This window comes from Peromyscus californicus, unplaced genomic scaffold (genome assembly GCF_007827085.1).
Source record: "Peromyscus californicus insignis strain IS unplaced genomic scaffold, ASM782708v3 Scaffold_15__1_contigs__length_86483966, whole genome shotgun sequence".
Lineage (NCBI taxonomy): Eukaryota > Metazoa > Chordata > Mammalia > Rodentia > Cricetidae > Peromyscus > Peromyscus californicus.
The window spans coordinates 41,156,911-41,175,845 of record NW_026294447.1 but is presented as its reverse complement, the minus strand read 5'-3'; the positions used below and the strand labels follow the sequence as shown (position 1 = coordinate 41,175,845).

The 18,935-nt window shown below is 42.9% G+C and overlaps 1 protein-coding gene across 2 annotated transcripts in view; it reads left to right on the top strand.

Annotated features, from left to right (window-relative positions):
- Positions 1-624: 624 nt before the first annotated feature.
- Sel1l (SEL1L adaptor subunit of ERAD E3 ubiquitin ligase) overlaps positions 625-18,935 on the top strand; it is a 46,391-nt gene continuing 28,080 nt past the window's right edge. Inside the window, exons 1-4 of one of the 2 annotated variants that reach the window (XM_052738701.1) lie at positions 625-820; positions 6,548-6,585; positions 7,602-7,833; positions 18,002-18,019. In XM_052738701.1, coding sequence (XP_052594661.1) covers positions 751-820; positions 6,548-6,585; positions 7,602-7,833; positions 18,002-18,019 — 358 coding nt within the window. In that variant the 5' untranslated portion in view covers positions 625-750. Of the gene's footprint in view, positions 821-6,547; positions 6,586-7,601; positions 7,834-18,001; positions 18,170-18,935 lie in introns of both variants that reach the window. The other variant, XM_052738700.1, reaches the window with a different exon arrangement.

Sequence of the window (18,935 nt, the reverse complement as noted above, 5' to 3'; positions counted from 1 at the left end):
AAAAAAAAAAAAAAAAAAAAAAAAAGACCTGTGTTTTTCAACTAAATTTTAAAAGTACTTAAAATGTTAATGTAGCTGTTGCATATTTATCAGTGCTCACGTCATGTCCAATACAAATTCTCAAAATAATGACAAAGAAATGCATAGCAACCTTTACCATTTCTTAACCGTGCGATATCTGTTCCATGATACTTGTTCTGGTTCAAATGCAAAAGAGAGCCGTGAATCCATCCATTCCTTGAGTATCTAACCCAATTCCTCCTCACTTTCTCAGCCACCTGCTGCTGGTACGCTTGGGTTATTCTGGACTACATCTCCCAAGAGCATCGGCCAAGAGACTCTAGTGAAATGTATTGTGGGAGTTGTAGTCCCGGGTGAGGAGGGCCATTTTATCTGAGTCCCTTACCTAACGCGCTGATTCAGGCGCTACCAATTAGCTGGGGCCATGTCGGTGAGGCCGTGGTCCAACCGGGAAAGCCGGTGTGAGAACCGTGCACAATGATTGGCTAAAGGATGACATAGGGGGCGTGTCCACAAATGGGGCGGAGCGAGCACGGCCATTGGACAAGGGGGCCGGAGCGGCGGCTGGCGATTGGCTGCGCGCTGGGCCAGGGAGGCCTGGGAAGGGGCAAAAAAGGAACCTGAGCAGGAAGAGCGGCTGCGAGGCGGTGGCGAGGCGGCGGTGAGGTGAGGCGGCAGCGGCTGAGTTGGTCGCGGCGACCGCGACGGCTCTCGACCTCGGAGAACAGGATGCAGGTCCGCGTCGGGCTGACGCTGCTGCTCTGCGCGGTGCTCCTGGGCTCGGCGGCCGCATCCTCCGGTCAGTATCGGGCCTCGGGAAGCAGGCCCCGAGCCACCGCCCCCCGACCGCGGTGGAGACAGGGCCGTGGGGCTCCGCGATCTCTGGTCACAGTTCGCCCTGACACTGCCACTCGCTCTTGCTTCGGGCTTCGGTTACCCTGGGCCAAAGAGGGTGCTTAGGAAGCTGGACGTAAAGAAGGGCTGGTCACCCTGCCCACACGTCTCCCACGCAGCAAACTTTAGGTGACTTCTGACGAATGAGGAATTAACTGGTGGGGAGGGATTCCCGACAGCTGGCTTAGACCCACCGGGATTCTTCAGTCTTCACGTAGGCGATGTGTGCACAGGCTCTGGGACACGCTGAGGTTTGCAGTTGACACACCTGGAGCTGTCACTTTGTGCAGAGCAGGGTTCATCGGGACTAGGATGTTGACAGTGGCGTGGAGGGATTGCTCAACACCTGGTCTGTTAGTCTGGTTTTTAAAAGAAAAACTTCTGATATAAATGTAGTCACTCTCGCCCCCCTCCCCTTTAAATAAACCTTCCTCGGGAAATGTGACCTCTGCCACGGTGTTTCTGAGTTTGTAGATAGTGATTTTATGATTTTTGAGAGGGGCTTGATTCAGCCAAGATGAATGGAAAATAGTTTAGCCTTTGTCTTTGGATACGAAAATCCGTGTGGTTGTTAATTGATTTTTCAACTGGATGGCATATACTACTTCTTTGCAAAGTATTTTCTTTTTTAATGTTTTGATCTGCCAACATCAGAAAACTTGCTATCTTAGACATGTTTATTTTAAACACACTTAGGATGTTTTAAGTGCTCATAAACTGACTACAGAAAGACTTTGAGATTTTAATCAGTTTCATTCAACAAGACAGCTGTTGGGTGGCTTTACTTTTTTTTTTTCTGGAACACTGCAAAATATAAATGTCAACCTTTTTTGCTGTTGTTGTTTTTAACAACAGAAATTTTCCCAGATGGTGATTTGAATTCCCAAATTCTCTGTCCTGGTTGTAAATGAAAGCCATAACACCATCCTACTTCTAAAAGTCAGAGAGTTAAACCAAAATCCTGCCTGTCGTGTTTTAGATACCATTTCAAAAGTGGTAAGCATATGGTAATCACTTTACTGCCAACATTGTGCTTGAGGCCAATTCTGCTCCATTTGAGGTGACAGTTTTTGTTGATTGTCAACTCCTTGAAGACTATATAATACTCGACTCTTGCAGAAATGTTCCCAGTTGTTCAAAAGAAGTATGAAGCGGAACTGCTGTGTGTTTTAGATAAAGACCCTGATGAACTGTAGACCTCCTGCAAGTGAATTCCCCTTGGGATTTTCTTAATAATACAGTTTCAAGTCTAGAATACACCACATACCTTTATATGAACAAGCTCTGTGATTCTTCACACTGAAGTTTGAAGGTTTCAGTGATTAAACAATATGACATATATCCCTCTGAAATCCCATTTGCAGAGTTTAAAGAATGTTCAAACTTAACAGTTTTTCCTTCATCTCCGTCGACTGTGTTGTGTGTACTTTGAGCTCTTGGCACTGGGGACAATAACTGGTTGAGAGTTATTCTAAAGTACTTCGCACTCAAGTTGTTTACATCTTAGGGTTGTGTTGATAGAATGGAGTACGGAGTTTAAGAAATGTCTACTCTGATTTCTATCACAGTGACAGCCATGCATTTCTCTCTCAAAACTTAGGCAAAAACTTAGCCAGACCTACAGTGTAAAAATGCCTGATGAGAGAGAGAAAGCCAGTGGACCCTGCTAATCCACAAGTTCCATGTTAGCGGATTCAGCCAACTTTTCAAGTTAAATTGTTGTATAGTGTACCTGTGTGGACTTTTATTCCAATCCTTATTTCCTAAGCAATATAATAACTGTTTAACATTTACCTTGTAGGAAGGGATGGAGGCTATCTGCAATTTTGTTCTGTTTATATAAGGGACTTCTAGGGTTAGGACACCCTGAGGTGTCCTGGAACAAGACATCAGTGTATATCAAAAGATAGCTCTACTCCACTCACATGAAGTTCAAATATCATTTAATATAAAGCTTTATAATTCAAAGACTTGGACTTTTCAGTTCTCCATGCCATGCATTCAGTTGCTTATTTACATAGGATTTTTGCCTCTTTTGAAATTTAGATTCAAAGCTTTGCTCTCACTGAAAATCCGATTTTTGTGGTCATTTTTTTGTTTATTAATGTTACCCAGGGCAGGTTGAACTTACAACCATGCAACATAGGCGTTGATTAGCCAATAAAGCTGACCCTCATTCCATCACTGTTAGTAAATATCATCAAATACGTTGGCTTAGAGACGAGTAAAGCATGGTTCTTATATTAGAAATGCTTTCTTTTTCTTGTAAATGAATAAATTGAGAGGAGGGTAAAAAAGGTACTTCTCTTAATTTTCTCAACAGTGAAAGGGTGTTCATTTTTCTCACTTAGAAATACAGGCCTTGTTGGAGCTGGGAGTTTGCCTTATTGGTAGTGCCATTGGGGTGGCCTGGGTTCAATCCAAGGCAGGGTGATGAGAGACTGAGAGGGATCAGGAGAATGAGTGTTACAGTCTTCACATTAGCTCCGCTGCCAGGTGTAAGCTGTAGTAACCGAGAAGTTCAGAGAGAGCTCCGAGGCTGCTGAGAACGCTTCATCTCACTGGTCGAGTTGTTCCTCACAACATTGTTGTGAGTCAACAGACACATGGTGGTATTCCCTTTTGACAGACTAAGATAGTAGAGGCTGAGCAAGCTTTTCATATTGAGCCGTGTGTGTCCAAGTAAGTATTGGGGAAGCCAGGCCTCAACTTTCCAGACCTTAGATTTGGGGTGACTTAGGATCCGGAATTTCCTAGGATCTGCACCCGTGTCGAGCAAAGCAGAAGCAGGATGGCTGTTCCCTTTTCTCTAAACTCACTGCTCTTTATGTTTGGAGGTGGACTAGTGTGTTTAATATACATGACACATAGTAAATGAATATGTACGGTCACGTTTCCTTGACAGGATATCCCTGGTTGTGTGCAGTCTTATAAGCCAGTATAACAAAAAGGAAAATGGGCCTTTCTTCAAGGCAGATGTCCAGTTAGTTAAAGTAGTTTGACAGTTACATCTTAGATGTGATACTGATGAATGAGACGTATGGAACTCCTCACTGAATCCTTTTGCGTTTTTTTTTCTTGCTTTGTTTCTGGAGCTGATAAAATGTAATGCCTGATTCAAGCATTCCTGTGCCCTTCCTTTTTATGCACAATGCCAGTGTCTTTGATTTTACTTGAAAGCTACATTCAGAAGTCCTTTGAGTCACTAACTAGCAACCTTTTTAAAGCTGTTATGTGTAAATATCAGCTGGTAAGAGAAAATAGCTTTAGCTTATCCTTAAAGCTACTGTTTGGAGTAGCTTTTCCTGTTTAGTAACCGAGAAAGAACTGTTTTGTTGACCAAGTCATCTTCGTATCTGCTCCTGGTTTGTGAAAGAAAGAATGATGCAATTCACTTGAAACCACCCTGATGTCACAGATCCTTTCTCCTGGAGTTCAGCAACATGTTTTGCTCCTCCAGTGCCTCACTGTTTTCTGTGTTTCAGATGTGTGTCATTTATTATTTATTCATAAGTTATCTATATTATTTACTTACCAGCTGTCTCTGTGACCGACTTAGTGATTTGCACTTGCAGCTAGTCCAGAGGCCCAGCGTATGGGGACATATCATGGACAGGTGTGCACAGCTGGGGACTGATCTTCGTGTACTGAATAGTTGGTATTTGTGATTAGCAAATTACGTTTATACATACAACACTGATACATAATAGATATGGATTTCCTTCCCTTAGCAAGAGATTTACTGAGGATAATATTTGAACCATTTAGATCTTCAAAAGCTAGGAGGGAGGCTGATTGTGAATTCATGGACCACTACCAAAGTGTCATGGGCACTGTGGGACTAAGGCATGCCATCCCACCACCATTACCTCCAACCTGCAAAAGGAAAACATTTCGCAGGTCCTCTTAAAGCAAGTGAATCTAAATAGTAGCTATGCTTTATTTTTTTTTAATTAGAAACATGTATGTGGCAAAACTTCACTGGAAGACTTACTTTTCTGAGATATGCAGAACAAATACTGCAAAATAAGCTGTATAAAGTTCAAACCCTTATGGTATAACCATCTGAAACAAAAATAATGCCACATTATCCAGTAAAAAGTGCTTTTATAGAATTTCACTGTGAATTTCTCATATAGTTGATGGACAAGGGAATAGTGATGACCCGTTCAGAGTTAAAGCAGAAGGAAACGGGAGATCGTGTGGCTGTTTGTCTTTACTTTGGCAGTGACTATGGAGGTCAGACACTTGCACCTGCTGGCATTGAGTTGTTTCTGTTTCTCTAGCGAGCACTGTAAATAGCCCCAAGACTAGTGGAAATAGCCGAGAATCATGGAAAGGATGATCGAAAAACTGTTTTCTGAGAAAACCAAGCTACCTGTGTGCATTCAGAAGCAAGCTGTAAATAATGCCTGGAATCATTTTTTTTTTTTTAAACATAAGCTATTGACTTCTTTTTTCTCTAGGTTTATTTTTATTTTTCTGTGTTTGAGTGTTTTTGTATGTGCTTTCCTGGTGCCCATGGAGGCCAGAAAAGAGTATCAGACTCACCAGGAACTGGAATCACAGTCTGCTGTGAGCCACTATGTGATGTTGGGAACCAAACCTGAGTCCTTTACAAGAATAGCCAGTGCTCTTAACCACTGAGCCATCTCTACACACACATGCACTCAGGTTCTCACACAGAGTACACACACACCTTTTAAGAAGTCGTTGATTTCGTGGGGCTGAGGACCTGAGTTCAGTGCCAAGCACCCTTGCAGATAGCCCATAGCTATCTGTACGCCCCAGCCCTCTTCTGGCCTCTGTAACACCCACATATATATGACATACACTTACCCAGACACATAGACATACAGAAACTATTGATTTAATAAATACTCTAATACTAGTAACACATGATAGTTCAGTGCTACATCTGCCTGTATCTGGTTATCTCTTTAGCAAAGTAGACCACAAATATTAAATATATATTCCTAAATATGTTTTAACCCCACTGAATAATAATAGTTGTATTAGTGAAACAACAAAGTCTTACTCTGAATTAAAATAACCTGCAGTAACTCCAGATCCTCAGCAGAGAAATAGAGTGGCTAAAAACCTGGGGTGTGAAATTAGAATTTCATTTTTATAAATTGAGATGGCGTCTGAAGAAGAGGCTGGTTTAGGGGAGTGAGAAGGGGGCCTTCTGGTTTTCCTTTGTGGAAAACGAAGGGGAAATTTTCTCCTTAATCTTTTGTGAAATCTTTGAATATAATCAATTTTTAGCCAGGTGGTAATGACACAGGCCTTTAATCCCAGCACTCGGGAAGCAGAGGCAGGTGGATCTCTGTAGACCAGGTTTGAGGCCAGCCTGGTCTACAGAGCTAGTTCCAGGACAGCCAGGGCTACACAAAGAAACCCTGTCTCAAAGAACCTAAATGAATGAATGAATGAATAAATAAATAATCTAGGTTTATTTACCCAGTGATTGGTTATTATCTGTTGTGTATTTGTCCTTCCTCCAAGTTTTTCACATAGAATTCCTGAAATACTTGGACTCTTGGGTAGGGGCACATGGTATCTTTTGTGTGCTTTCTAACATTTATAGTTCCCAACAAAAAAGATAATTTGTCTTAAAATTTCTTTGCAGATGATGAAAGTAACCAGGATGAATCCATAGATTCCAAGGTAGGTACTAAGATTTGCACTGCACAAATTAAAGGCAGAAGTTATACACCTTAGGAAGGACATACTAATTCTGAGTAACAAAATTCAATTAAAGAAGATAAGATGATACCAGTATTAATTCTCTCTTGGTTTAAAAAAAATCTTTGACCTATATAAGAATAATAAGAATTTCCCTAAGGAGTGCTGGCTGTTAGGGTCACTTTCAACTTAAATTTGAATATGCTGTGTGGATGGTGGGCATTCACAAAAAAAGAGCTTTAACACAGCATTTTTAGTGCCCAAAGAAAGATTGATTTTACTCCCTTTTTTTCCTCCCTAAAGTCTCGTGTAGCTCAGGCTGGCCTCAAACTTACTATGTAGCTGAAGGTGACCTGCATTTCAGGTATGCACCACCTTGCCCACTTTTGTGTGTGTTTGTGAGAGAGAGAGAGAAGGTCTTAATATAGAGTCTCAACTGGCCTGGAACTCACTATGTGGACCAGATTGGCTTTGAACTTACAGAGATCCATGCCTCTGCCTCCCAAGTGCTGGGATTAAGAGTGTGCATCACCATATCACCTTGTAATTTTTAAAATCAAATCAGGAAATGCATCCTCGTGGGTTGCATAAGTATAGCTGATTCTCACATATCCAAGGAGGTCCACTAGTTTTGAACACTGATCTCTAGATGGAATAGAGATAAAAACAGGAAGTCGTAATACAGAGTTACCAAGGGCAAGTCGTAATACAGAGTTACCAGGGACAAGTATAAAGTAGGATGTAAACAAGGATGTAATCCAGACTTTCAGGATTAAAGACAGCTTATGGGGAAGTAACAGTTGAGTCGAAATTGAAAGCTAGTCAGGTGGTGCAGCCCTGACTGTGATAAGCACATCAGAGCCTATAAGTCAGGTGCAGCTTGGCATGTCAAGGAGCTGAAGGAGACACTTGTAGACACTTGTCAAAGCAGTGGACAGATTGGCTTGGGGGGAGTCTTGGTCCAGATGATGAGTAACAAATCCATTTTATATTCTCAGAGTTCTTTGCCAGAAGATGAGTCGGGGAAGGACCACACCACCACAGGCAAAGTGGTTGCTGGCCAGATATTTGTTGATTCTGAGGAAGCAGAAGTGGAGTCCCCTCTTCAGGATGAGGAAGAGGGCTCTAAGACCGAGGAGGAAGTCAGTGTCACTGAAGAAATCAGCTTTGTAGACTCTCCAAATCCAAGCAGCAAGAGCTATGAAGAAGCAAAGAGAGTCCAGAAGCCAGGTACCCTTGACACTTTGTTTGATTTTGCTTGATGTTGGAAAGAGACAATTGAAAGTTTCAAACTAGGGAACCTGGACAAAGGCTAACGAAAGCTGGGCTTGCTGACTGTTGACCACATAGAAAATCCTAAGTATACTTTTACAGGATTTTCAAGGTTTTAGCAAATCAGATATTCATTGTGCAAGTTTGATGTCACATGACCTGAATTCATAGATAAAATTGCATATATTTCCTATTAATATCTTGGTGTTTTTGTATACTAGCATGTAAAGTCCTCTGAGGAAGAAAATTAAAATTACATATGAAGGTGGGACAAAAAGAAGGAAAGACAGACTTTTCAGTGTGGTTGCAGAATTGTGTTAGGATTGTTACCGCCCTTTCCATCATCCTTAACTTTTCAATCTTCCTGGGTAATTTGATTTAGGTCTTGACCTTCTCCCATTGAAACTAAACCCTAATCTTCTTCTGACCTGCACCGGCCTCACAGCTTTACATTCATAGCTGATCTGAAAACAGTGTGTGTTGAATGCCTGTCCTTTTGAAATTTGGCTTGGTATCCACTCGGCCATAGGCTGCCATTTTACTATTTACTGCCAGGAATTGATCCCACTTAAAACTCTGTCATACTCATTAATAGAAAAATCATTTCTTAAAAACTGAAAGTGCCTAATCCTTCAACTAAAAATAATGGTTGACAGTATCCTGGAGTATTCTGACAAGCTTTTCACCAGGTGTATATGTACAGTGTGAAGTCTGTACATATACTTGCTTTCTTTTTGAGCACGGGTAAGAATACAGAGAAAAGAAACAAATGCAGGCAATTTTCGTATACTCGCCAGTTGGTCAGTATTTCCCCACACAGCAAGCAAGTAGTTCTGCAGTGGATGTTACACGTGATGCTGCCTGGTATCCTGTTCTTTACCTCAGTTCCATCACTCTACCTGGAGATAGAATCAGATCCCCCAGGTCAAGGGCTCAGTCCCACAGGACTGCCACCTGCCCCGCTCACATGCCAATTGCCTGTGCTTCTGACAGTCTCTGTAAGCCAGAGTCCCCATGACATCATCCTTAGGTTCAGTTAATCTGTTAGAGCAGCTCACAAAACTTGGGAATAGACTTGTGTTTACCCATTTGTTATAAAGTATATTACAAAGTATATTAAAGATGGAGATGAACAGCCAGACAGGAAATGTGTAAATTGAGGTAGAGGAGAAGCAAAGCTTCTCTGCCCCTCTGGGTACACCACCCTCCAGGGACCTCCATCCTTTCAGCTGCTGAGACCCTTTTGGAACTTAGTTTTTTGGGATATGTGTGGAAGCTTCATTACCTTCTCCCCTGATGCAGTGGCTGAGGCTTCAGCCCTCCGATTGCATGGTTAGTTCCCTAGTTTGGTAACTTGGCACCCTGGCTCCTACTCACATTGGTATATAGTAGGGAATTCTCAGTCCCAAGGGAAGCTCAGATTCTAGGAACTACAGGTAAAGAAACCTGGAGGATGAACAAATAGACTTTTAAAATACCCATGATCTGTAGTTATCCCAGTTCACTCTACACAGCCATTCTTGTTGCTCAAAGTACCTTCTTTTTGTCCATTGGGAATATCTTTAGTTTATGCCTTTGTCCTTTGTACTGGGTTCTGGTGACATTTCATAACTTTTTTTAGGCAGAATAATATGTCTCAAACTCAGTATATTTTCTAACCTAAAGGTTAACCTCAGCCATTTCTCCAGAAAACCTGGATACATTTCCATGAGTTAGACCCTGCCTAGATACCAACAATTCACACTGCCATTGAGCCTTTTCATAGGCCTTTTCAATAGATAAGTTTAGGAAATTTAGTGTTTATGCTAATACTTCCAGTGCTAATTAAGTACTACAGATGAGGTAATGAAAAGAGTTTGACTGACAAATTGAACTTCAAAGAATCAGAGCTCTTATCCATTGCCAAACATGGTGCATAATTTCAAAGAAACACAGAAAAGGAAGCAAAGGCCGTGACCAGCAGAGCTCCCTGCAGCTCCTTTTTTACCTCCATCCAGAATGGGCTCTAGCCAGGTCATAGTGTACAAGGCCTCCAAGGGACACTGTGGAGTGTCACTTCCACAGAAGAGAGCCATGTTGATTAGATAGCTCCATTTTGTGCTCTGATAATCATAAAATTTAAGATATCCTCTAGGATAGCAGTTCTCAATCTGTGGGTCACAACCCATTTGGGGGGTCAAACGACCCTTTCACAGGAGTCACATCTCAGATATCCTCATGTCAGATATTTGCATTTTGATTCATAACAGTAGCAAATTCATTACAGTTATGAAGTAGCAATGGAAATAATTTTATAGTTGGGTACCACCACAACATGAGGAACTGTACATTAGGAAGATTGAGAGCCACTGCTCTAGAAAGTGGTGTCTGCATATATCTGAGGCTTGTGTAAATGAGCAGTCTAGACAGACCAAGTCCATCCTGCTAAAATGTATTGTGATCTTTTCTGTACCTTTAACATACCTGATGGCCAGTCTGTCACTAGCATGTTTATAAGGGATTCTGATCAAGTCTCTCTCTCTCTCAGGCCAGTGAAAAGACACAACAAATAGGGGGTTTCTGATTCTTTCTGTCTCCAGAATGTATTTACTAAGGATTTGAGATAGTGTTTTAACTATCTGTCATGTTGGTACAATCACCCACAAAAAATTACAACTTTATAAACATTACATTCACCCATTCAACTTGTTTTAGTTTTCAGTAATGATTTGGATTGATTTTTTATTTATTCATAATACACCACTTATGCATGCATATTTAATATGTAATCTACATTGCATGAGTTTGCATGGCTTTGTGTGTTCCATTCAGCTACATTAGAATTAGATCCTGTGACAGTCCCTTCTAAATTGCTCCCTCTGTTAGCTTTTGGTTCACATTGCTGCTGTATTAATCTTCTAAAATTCAGATTGGACCCTGCATCCTTATTTACAGCTACTACCTCCCATCCGCCTTCTGCAGTGAAGCACACACTTCTTAGCATGATTCACAGAATCAGGCATGAGCTCCTCTGCACTCTCACCCTTCCTAGAACATCCTTTCCCGAAAGTTCCCCAAGCATGCTATGCAGTTTGTGTCCTGGGCATTTCCACAGGTTACCCTCACAGCTTAAAATGCCCTCTCCATCCCCTTGAACAAACCCAGTTCCAAATTGCTGCTCTTCCTTCAGCTATTCTTTGTACAGCAGTTTCTGCACCACCAAGAGCCTCCCTTCTGGCTCAGACTTTCGCTCTTTCCTCTAAAGTCAGTCCTTGACAGCAGGCAGGAAGGCGGAGCCAACTTTCTGCTCACTCTCCTGGGTTCCTGTCATCTTAGAATCAGGCTTCTCACCTTTACTGTAGATTTTGCCTCCCTCCAGCTTCCTCTTCTGCTACTCCCCTTCTCCCACATGACCCCAGCCACACTTACCTTCCTACCTCTCCTTAAACGTTTCCTACTGTGTTAGCAAGACCACAGCCCCCAGGTTAGTAATTCACTAAGAAGAATCTAAGGACTTAGCATGTAGTTGTATTCATAGCTATACTTTAATAAACTAATTTTATACAAACACACACACACACAAACACACACACACACACACACACACACACACACACGCACGCACGCACGCACACACACACTGTGGCAGGCACATGCCTCTCCCCCAATTAATTCATTTTAATTTTAAAATGCAAAGCATAATCAGCATGGAAGAAGTACATGAAGTGAAGCCTGGGGGAGCTTCAAGAGTCCTCTCCCAGGGATGTCACCCCAAGTGTGACTATAAGTTACAGTAACACATAGCGAACATTAGAGTACTGGTACCGAACGCTGGGGCAGACACAGTACCTGACGTTTTTTATTGGAGCTGGGCAAGGTGGCAGCTGTGTGCCTGGCACGTACCAAAGTTGTGGACATGCGGAGAGAATGCGAGTGTTCGGTATGAATCATACTGTTTGTATCGTCTGAGTGAGCCACTCTGAAGAGGCGGGATGGCGGGATCTCATCAGAAATCAGTGATTTTGTACATGCCAGCTAAGGGCAGCCCTTGTCAGCAGACCTTTTCAAGGATGGAATTTAGGCTGATACATTAATTCTTTTCAGCTAGTTCTTTACCTCTATGGTCATTGGCTAAAGGCATCTGTAGATATGAGGTGTTATCAGTAAGACCCAGGAATACTGAGGCCAGACTGCTGCTTTGCCCTCTAGGAGTCCTGTGAATTACAGCAAATCCTATTAGTTGTAATAGATCTGTTGGAAAGCCAGGTGGCTTCCTCCTTAAGTTTCTATCTTAACATTTTTGATTTTTAACCTGCCCCAGAGCATCAATTCAGACACAGTTTTACTATGTCTTGTAAGCTGAAGTAGACCCAACAACCTTCCGGGGCTGAGGTCGTGTTATGGAACGTTCCATCCCATGTGGTACACGTGACAGCATGGGAACAAAGAACCGACAGTGCACTGTTCAAGCAGGATGCACATTGAGTGGTGTGATGTGACCTTCTACTGCGGTGACTCGTCTTAGTCTCCCTAGCCTGGTCCTTGCCTTCAGAGGACTTGCTAGGAGGTTTCACGTGGTTGTGCTGTCCATAACCCAGTCATTTACCCAGGAGTCTGAGAAAGGGCCTGGAGGATTTCTGTGTGTGGGGGGGAAGTGAAAGCTTGGTCACCCACCACCTTCTCATAACTAGCCTGTCTTTAGGACGCAGTAGCAGCTTCTGGAAATAGATTCTAGAGATCATGAATGCCCTCTGCTCCCTCTTGCCTCCTCCATGGGAGTTTCAGTTTATTGTGCTCAGTTGTTAGAAAATCAGTAATTCCATTCAGAAATCGTAAGTACACATTTTTTCAGCCATTCCCTAGTTTCATCTATAGCATTTGTCTAGAGAGATTATATGGAAGAGGCACAGAACAGTGCCACAGAAAAACATTTTTGTGTAACTGCACCAGGAAGACAGAGTGCTCAGAAACTGAACACAACAAAGTCCTGACTTTTCAAACACTGAAAATAAATTCATGTATTCCCTTACACTTTCACCTTGATCATTCTTCATTTATCAGTCCGTTCAGAGGAGAGTTGTAATTCCTCAGATCTCCCTGAGCTGTGGGGAACAGGAAGTGGGTCATCAGTCCATTGTGGCACAGGGAAAGAAGCACAAGGATCAGCAGCAGGGAGACTTGCTCAGCAGGAATCAGGTGGACCTGCCCAGAGTGAGCAGAGGAACATGGTCTCTGCAATGTGCCTTCTCCAGACTTGTAGCTTTGGGCAGTAATCACAAGTTCACAGAGCTGGCTGTACCTGAAGTGGACAGCCAGTCAGCAGCTGGATTTCAGGGGTCCCAGCACCAAATGAACCCTTCCCAGTAAGCATGTGAGTGTGGCCATTCAGGCCAGCCAACCCCCCAAAATGGGGCTTTTTCACAGCTGTGGAGTGCCTGAGCAGTGTCCTAAATGTGTGAGTCTGCAGGAGCCTCGGGGCTGTTCACTGAGCTCATTCCTGCTTTGAATGGGGCAAAGTTCCCACTGGGGCTGAAAGCCTATCCTGGGCAGTATTGGCTTTTGGCTCAGAATCAAGTCCAGGCAATTGTATACTCAGGGCTCAAAAAAGGCCAGATGTTAGCAGCATCAGAAGCAAGGTGCTTCAGGGCCAGAGAGTTGAATAAGCCAGGTTTTCCTGAGCCCTTTTTGTCTAGTCAATCTTTAGCATCTTAACAGACCTACTCAGAATACAGTCAAATTGGAAAATCATCCGCCTCTAAGAAATCAGACTTTGGCCAGCTCTGGTGACACATGCCTTTAATCCAAGCACTCTGGGGCAGAGGCAGGCCTGATCTACATAGTGAGATCCTGGTCACCAAAACAAAAAGGAGGGAGGGAGGGAGACAGGCAGGGAGGCAGAAAAGGAAGGGAATGAGGGAGGGAGGAAGGAAGGAAGGAAGGAAGGAAGGAAGGAAGGAACCAATCAGACTTCAGCTTTCACGAGAGTGAATTAGCAAACAAAACCTGATTTTTAAACTCCTAAACAATATCTCTGTCTATAGACCACTCTTTTTCTTTTTGTTTCCCCCTTAAACAGACCAATCCACATCTTCCATAACAGAAAACATCATCTCATGAGACTTGTCATATTTCCAGTCTCACAGTTTAAATTCCAGCCCATGCTGCTGGGAAAAACCAAGGAAGCTGCGTCTCAGTAACATATTCTTTCTTCAGTTTCTCTTGACCACGGTGATACCTCTAGCATTTTTAAAGTCATAAGTACTTAATATTTTTGTATGAACTTTTACCATATATCCAAGATGTCTAACCACAAAATGAAGCGCCACTAAAAATCCTTCTTCCATCCCCCCCCCCCCACTGCTGTCTAGTCATACCCCCGCTAATTCAGCATTTGCTGTGTTTCCTCAAAACAGCCAGAGAGAACCCAGCTGGCCTGAGTACGGGAAGGAAGGCTGCCGCGGCAATGATAGCACCCAGACTGAACATTACCTGGAGCCCTTTTGTCCTCTCTGGCTTATCTGCCATTTTCTTCAGCCCTAGGACCTGATTTAATCCCATACCCTACCCTATACACACATGCATACACTCTTTTAGAGGAGAAAACAATGTAAACTCTAACATCTTTGGTCTAGCCTAGAGAAGTTAAGGCCCATCGGAGGTCAGATCAAAAAACAAAACTATTCATATCAACTAAGCTACTCTTAATTTTCCCTTTCTGTAGCCAGTAAAAGCCATAGCAGGCAGGGAATCCTAGAGTTAAACCCCTTGTTTTCAGCTCCCACGGGTCGCTTTCCTCTCATGTACACAGACCCTCAGTTGCTACCTCGTATGGCCCTGTAACCCACCTCCCTGTGCAGCTGGCTTGTCGTGCCCTGCCCTTCCCTCCTCTTCCCTAGCGGTACTTTTGGCACATTTCAGGGAGTCCTGGCAGTTCTAGTAAATCCCAGTTCGAGGGACCCAAGCTAGAAGGAGTCCAAACACATGGCCAGCACTTCTACAACAGAAAGACTCAAAGCAAAGTCAGTGTAGGGAAAGGGTGCATGTGGCCAAGTAGAGGAAACTAGACACAAGGAGTGTCTGCATCCCCAGAGCCCAGCCTGCGCCTAGCTGGGCAGTTCCAGCAGATGCTGCTCTTGCAGACAGCCTGACCAACATGTCAGGCAGCTCACAACTGCTTGTAATTCCAGCTCTCTCCTGGTCTCCTAAGGCACTGTGCTCACGTGCACATGTCACACACACACACCCCTAAAAATGAACTGGCGAGACAGGCTGACAGACATAATGTATAAACACAAAATGTAATTTATTTACAGTTTTGGCCAAAACTGGAAAGAGAGAAATTCTCAATCTGTCAACACCTCAACAATGTTGCAAGTCATAGAAAAGGTGAAACAAAAGCCAGCCAGTGTGCGCATGTGGATTTAGCCAGTGTGTCTCAGCTATTTGAACTGGAGGCTGAGTCTTTTCTCCTGGCAGTTGGGCCAGAGTTTGGGGGGTCTAGTCATTTTTACTCCATATGGTATTTGCTGTGGGGAGAAGGAACTGAAAACCCGTTTTGCCTACATTCTCAGGGCCCCATTTCCATCTAGGACTCACTTGGCACCTCCAGCTGCCATACCCAGAGCACACTGGGGTAGCCCATGAAGCACTGCCAGCGGGGAAGCTCAGGAGAGACCTAGTGTCTGGTGTTTTGACTGGGAACCAGCCACTTATTCACCTTGGCCTATAAGTGTAGACTCCCAAGAGGAAAACAGGTGTTGAGCATAAAGCACATTTTTACGAACAAGTGAGTCACATGAACATGTGTGGGGCAGGGGAGCCATTTTTTTTTCATGTTTGCAAATATAAAGGAAAAGCTCAAAATTTCTGCAAAGCCTCATTAACTGAAGAAAAAGAATTTTTTTGAAGTGGGAGGCAAAGATGATTGGGTTTTTTCTTTACATTTGCATACTGTCCAGCTGTTTTATGTCATATAAAAAATACACAAATAATAATTCAGTATAATAACCAACATCTTGATCTATTCCGCTGGCACACACAAGTTCAGAGAAAGCAAGTTGCTGGGTGATACAAAGGTATTTCTGCTTCTTTGTTGCTCTGGGGAAGACAGGAGAGGACCCGTCCCCTAGTGGGGGATTAAGGAATCATGGGCAGTGGCTTCCAACAGACCCCAACTTTTTTTTTTTTTTTTTTTTTTTTTTTTTTGGTTTTTCGAGACAGGGTGCCCGTCCTGGATCTCGCTCTGTAGACAAGGCTGACCTTGAACTCACAGAGATCCGCCTGCCTCTGCCTCCCGAGTGCTGAGATTAAAGGCATGTGCTACCACTGACCCAGCTGCTCCCCCAGCTTTTATGGAAAAGATTTTGTTGCTGTTGACCCAAAACATTACTCTCCCTCCAAAGAGAGTGAGAAGGTTTATTCTGAGCCAGGTATGAGTGACCATGGCCTGGAAGCATTTGTTATTCCAGCGTAGAAGCAGCCACATAAAGTTTTATAGTCACAAAAGAAAACCACAAATCAGTGCATTTTTTTTTTAACCAAATGATGGTAATATGAGGATATCGGGTTAGGGGAGTTAAAATGAAGAATCTATTAAAGGTTTAGATGTTATCTGATGACATTTGTAGCTTTTGAGTTGGTGGAAGCTAATGGTCTGCTAAGCTTATGCATGCCAGAGGTTTATCTGACAGTGGAAAGGATGTCATGTCAGACATAAGTGAATGAGAAAGGGTTGTGTAGGGACTAAGGATAACCTTGACATTGGACCTGAAATATTCCAGCTTTCCACGATCATAGAACTCCTTTATTTTAGAAGCAAGTGATGACTTTTATTATTCATATACTTGATAGAAAGAGGAATGTGGTAAACAGGTTAGAACATTGGTTCTCAACCTTCCTAATGCTGTGGCCCTTTAGTACATTTCTTCATGTTGTGGTGACCCCCCCCCAACCATAAAATTATTCTTGTTGCTACTTCATAACTGTAATTTTCCTACTGTTCTGAATCATAATATAAATATCTGACATGCAGAATGTCTGATACGCGACCCCTGTGAAAGGGTCATTTGACCCCCCCTCAAAAGGGGTTGTGACCCACAGGTTGAGAACCAGTGAGTTAGAGCCCTATGAAAAAATAAATCTGGGTTGATCCATGCCCCTTTACATGCCAGTCACACATGGCTTCTGTACTTGTCAGATTCCCCTTTCATCACACAGCCCTGGGCACACTTGGAGCTGCTGACTGAGCAGGATGGTTAACTTACATCCCCTTCAGCTACGGGATGAGTGGCATCTACCTGATGCAACCATTTGAAACATTTGTTTCTCCCACTGAAAGTATTTTTAAAATTAGTTTCTTAAGATGTGTCTTTTGTTTAAACTAAAAACAAAGGAGGGATGCCTCTAGCCTTTCAGAGGAAGGGCGGGCGTCAGCAGTAATAGCAGCTGTCAGTTCTTGGACTTACTGTCTTACATGACAGGGGCCATATTAAATCGTCTAGTAGGAGCTACAGTGCAGGGCAGCGGGGTGGACTACTAATAAAACCCTCAGGAAGTAAATAAGTCCTCTAATAAAATTCTGTACTCTAATACTTAATAAAGTGCTTCCCAGAGGAATATGTGAATGATTGATTTTGCCTGGGGAAGCATTATCCCAGTATAACTTTAGAGAGGTGAAATTGCTGTGTTCTATTCAGAAAAAAGGAAAATGGTCCTAGTAGTAGAGACGATTCCCTTATGTCTGCCTTGGTTTTTGTTCACTCCTTAGGTAAGAGTTTGGGGAGTTTTTTGGTTGGGTTTGTTGTTTTGTTTAGCTTTGCTCTACTTTCTGAGACTCTGTAGTCCAGGCTAGTCTCAAACTCAGGACAGCTTGTAGGCAGTTTCCTAGTAGACTTTGAACACCATGCTGCTTTATCTTAAGAACTCAAAGTCTAAGCTAGATGTATGTGAGTAGCTAGCCAGGCTCACTAAGTAAACTTGACCTCAAGTCTTCTCCTATCATATCAGCTCTTCCTCTCCTCTGTCTCCCATTACAAATACTGCAGCGTATCTCTTTGCTTTCAGACTTTGATAGCTGAAGCTTGACATTGTTGAATCCATGCATCACAAAGGTGATCATATTTAGCCTTATGTTTCTTTTTTTTTTCAGTTTTGACTGCCATTGAAGGTACGGCGCACGGGGAGCCCTGCCACTTCCCTTTCCTTTTCCTGGATAAGGAATATGATGAGTGCACATCAGACGGGCGGGAAGATGGCAGACTGTGGTGTGCCACAACCTATGACTACAAGACAGATGAGAAGTGGGGCTTCTGCGAAAGTGCGTATTGCTCAAGTTGGGCCATGCCACATTGCTTTCTGTCTAGGGCAGCATTTGGAAGGCATGTTCTAGCTGTCCTTTTCCACATGGATCAGCGTTGGTGACATGGTCACAGCCTTAAGGAACAACTTGAGAGCTGTGAGCATGGAATATACTTACTTCAGGCTGTCACTCAGCCTTTTCACACTTAAGTCTCATTGATTCATAGGTAATTCCATAAATCCTTGAGGCAGGCTATTGAACTAATTAATACAAAACAGTTCATCAGTAATGGAAGCTAACTGTGATGGCAAAGGTTCATATTGATCAGAAGAAAACCAAAAATTAGCGTCTTTAAAGGCTTTGAGTGAAATATGCTATGCTTATGTAACACTTGACATGTGTAGTAGAGCTAACCACCCTGTGGGTCAATGCTGCCCTCTGCTGGAAAACTGTTTGGGAGCCATAGCAGTGGGATACCAGATACCATTTCTAATATCGTGGCTGTAGACTCCTGATTGTCCCTAGAAGACAGCTTCAAATCTCCAGATGCAGGCCAGCATGACTAGTTCAATATGCCAGGTTTATTACAAAAAGAATTCACTTATTGTCTTACGACGAGTTCTACATTCTGTTTTAAACGTTGCATTAAAGTAGCAAAATAGTTTTTTTTAAACCCACAACTGTTCTATGATTTTTTTTTTTTAGTGTTATATTTTAATAAGTATGAAAAAATAATGAGCTGGACTGGAGATGAAGCTTGATTAATAGAGTGCTTGCTTGCCGT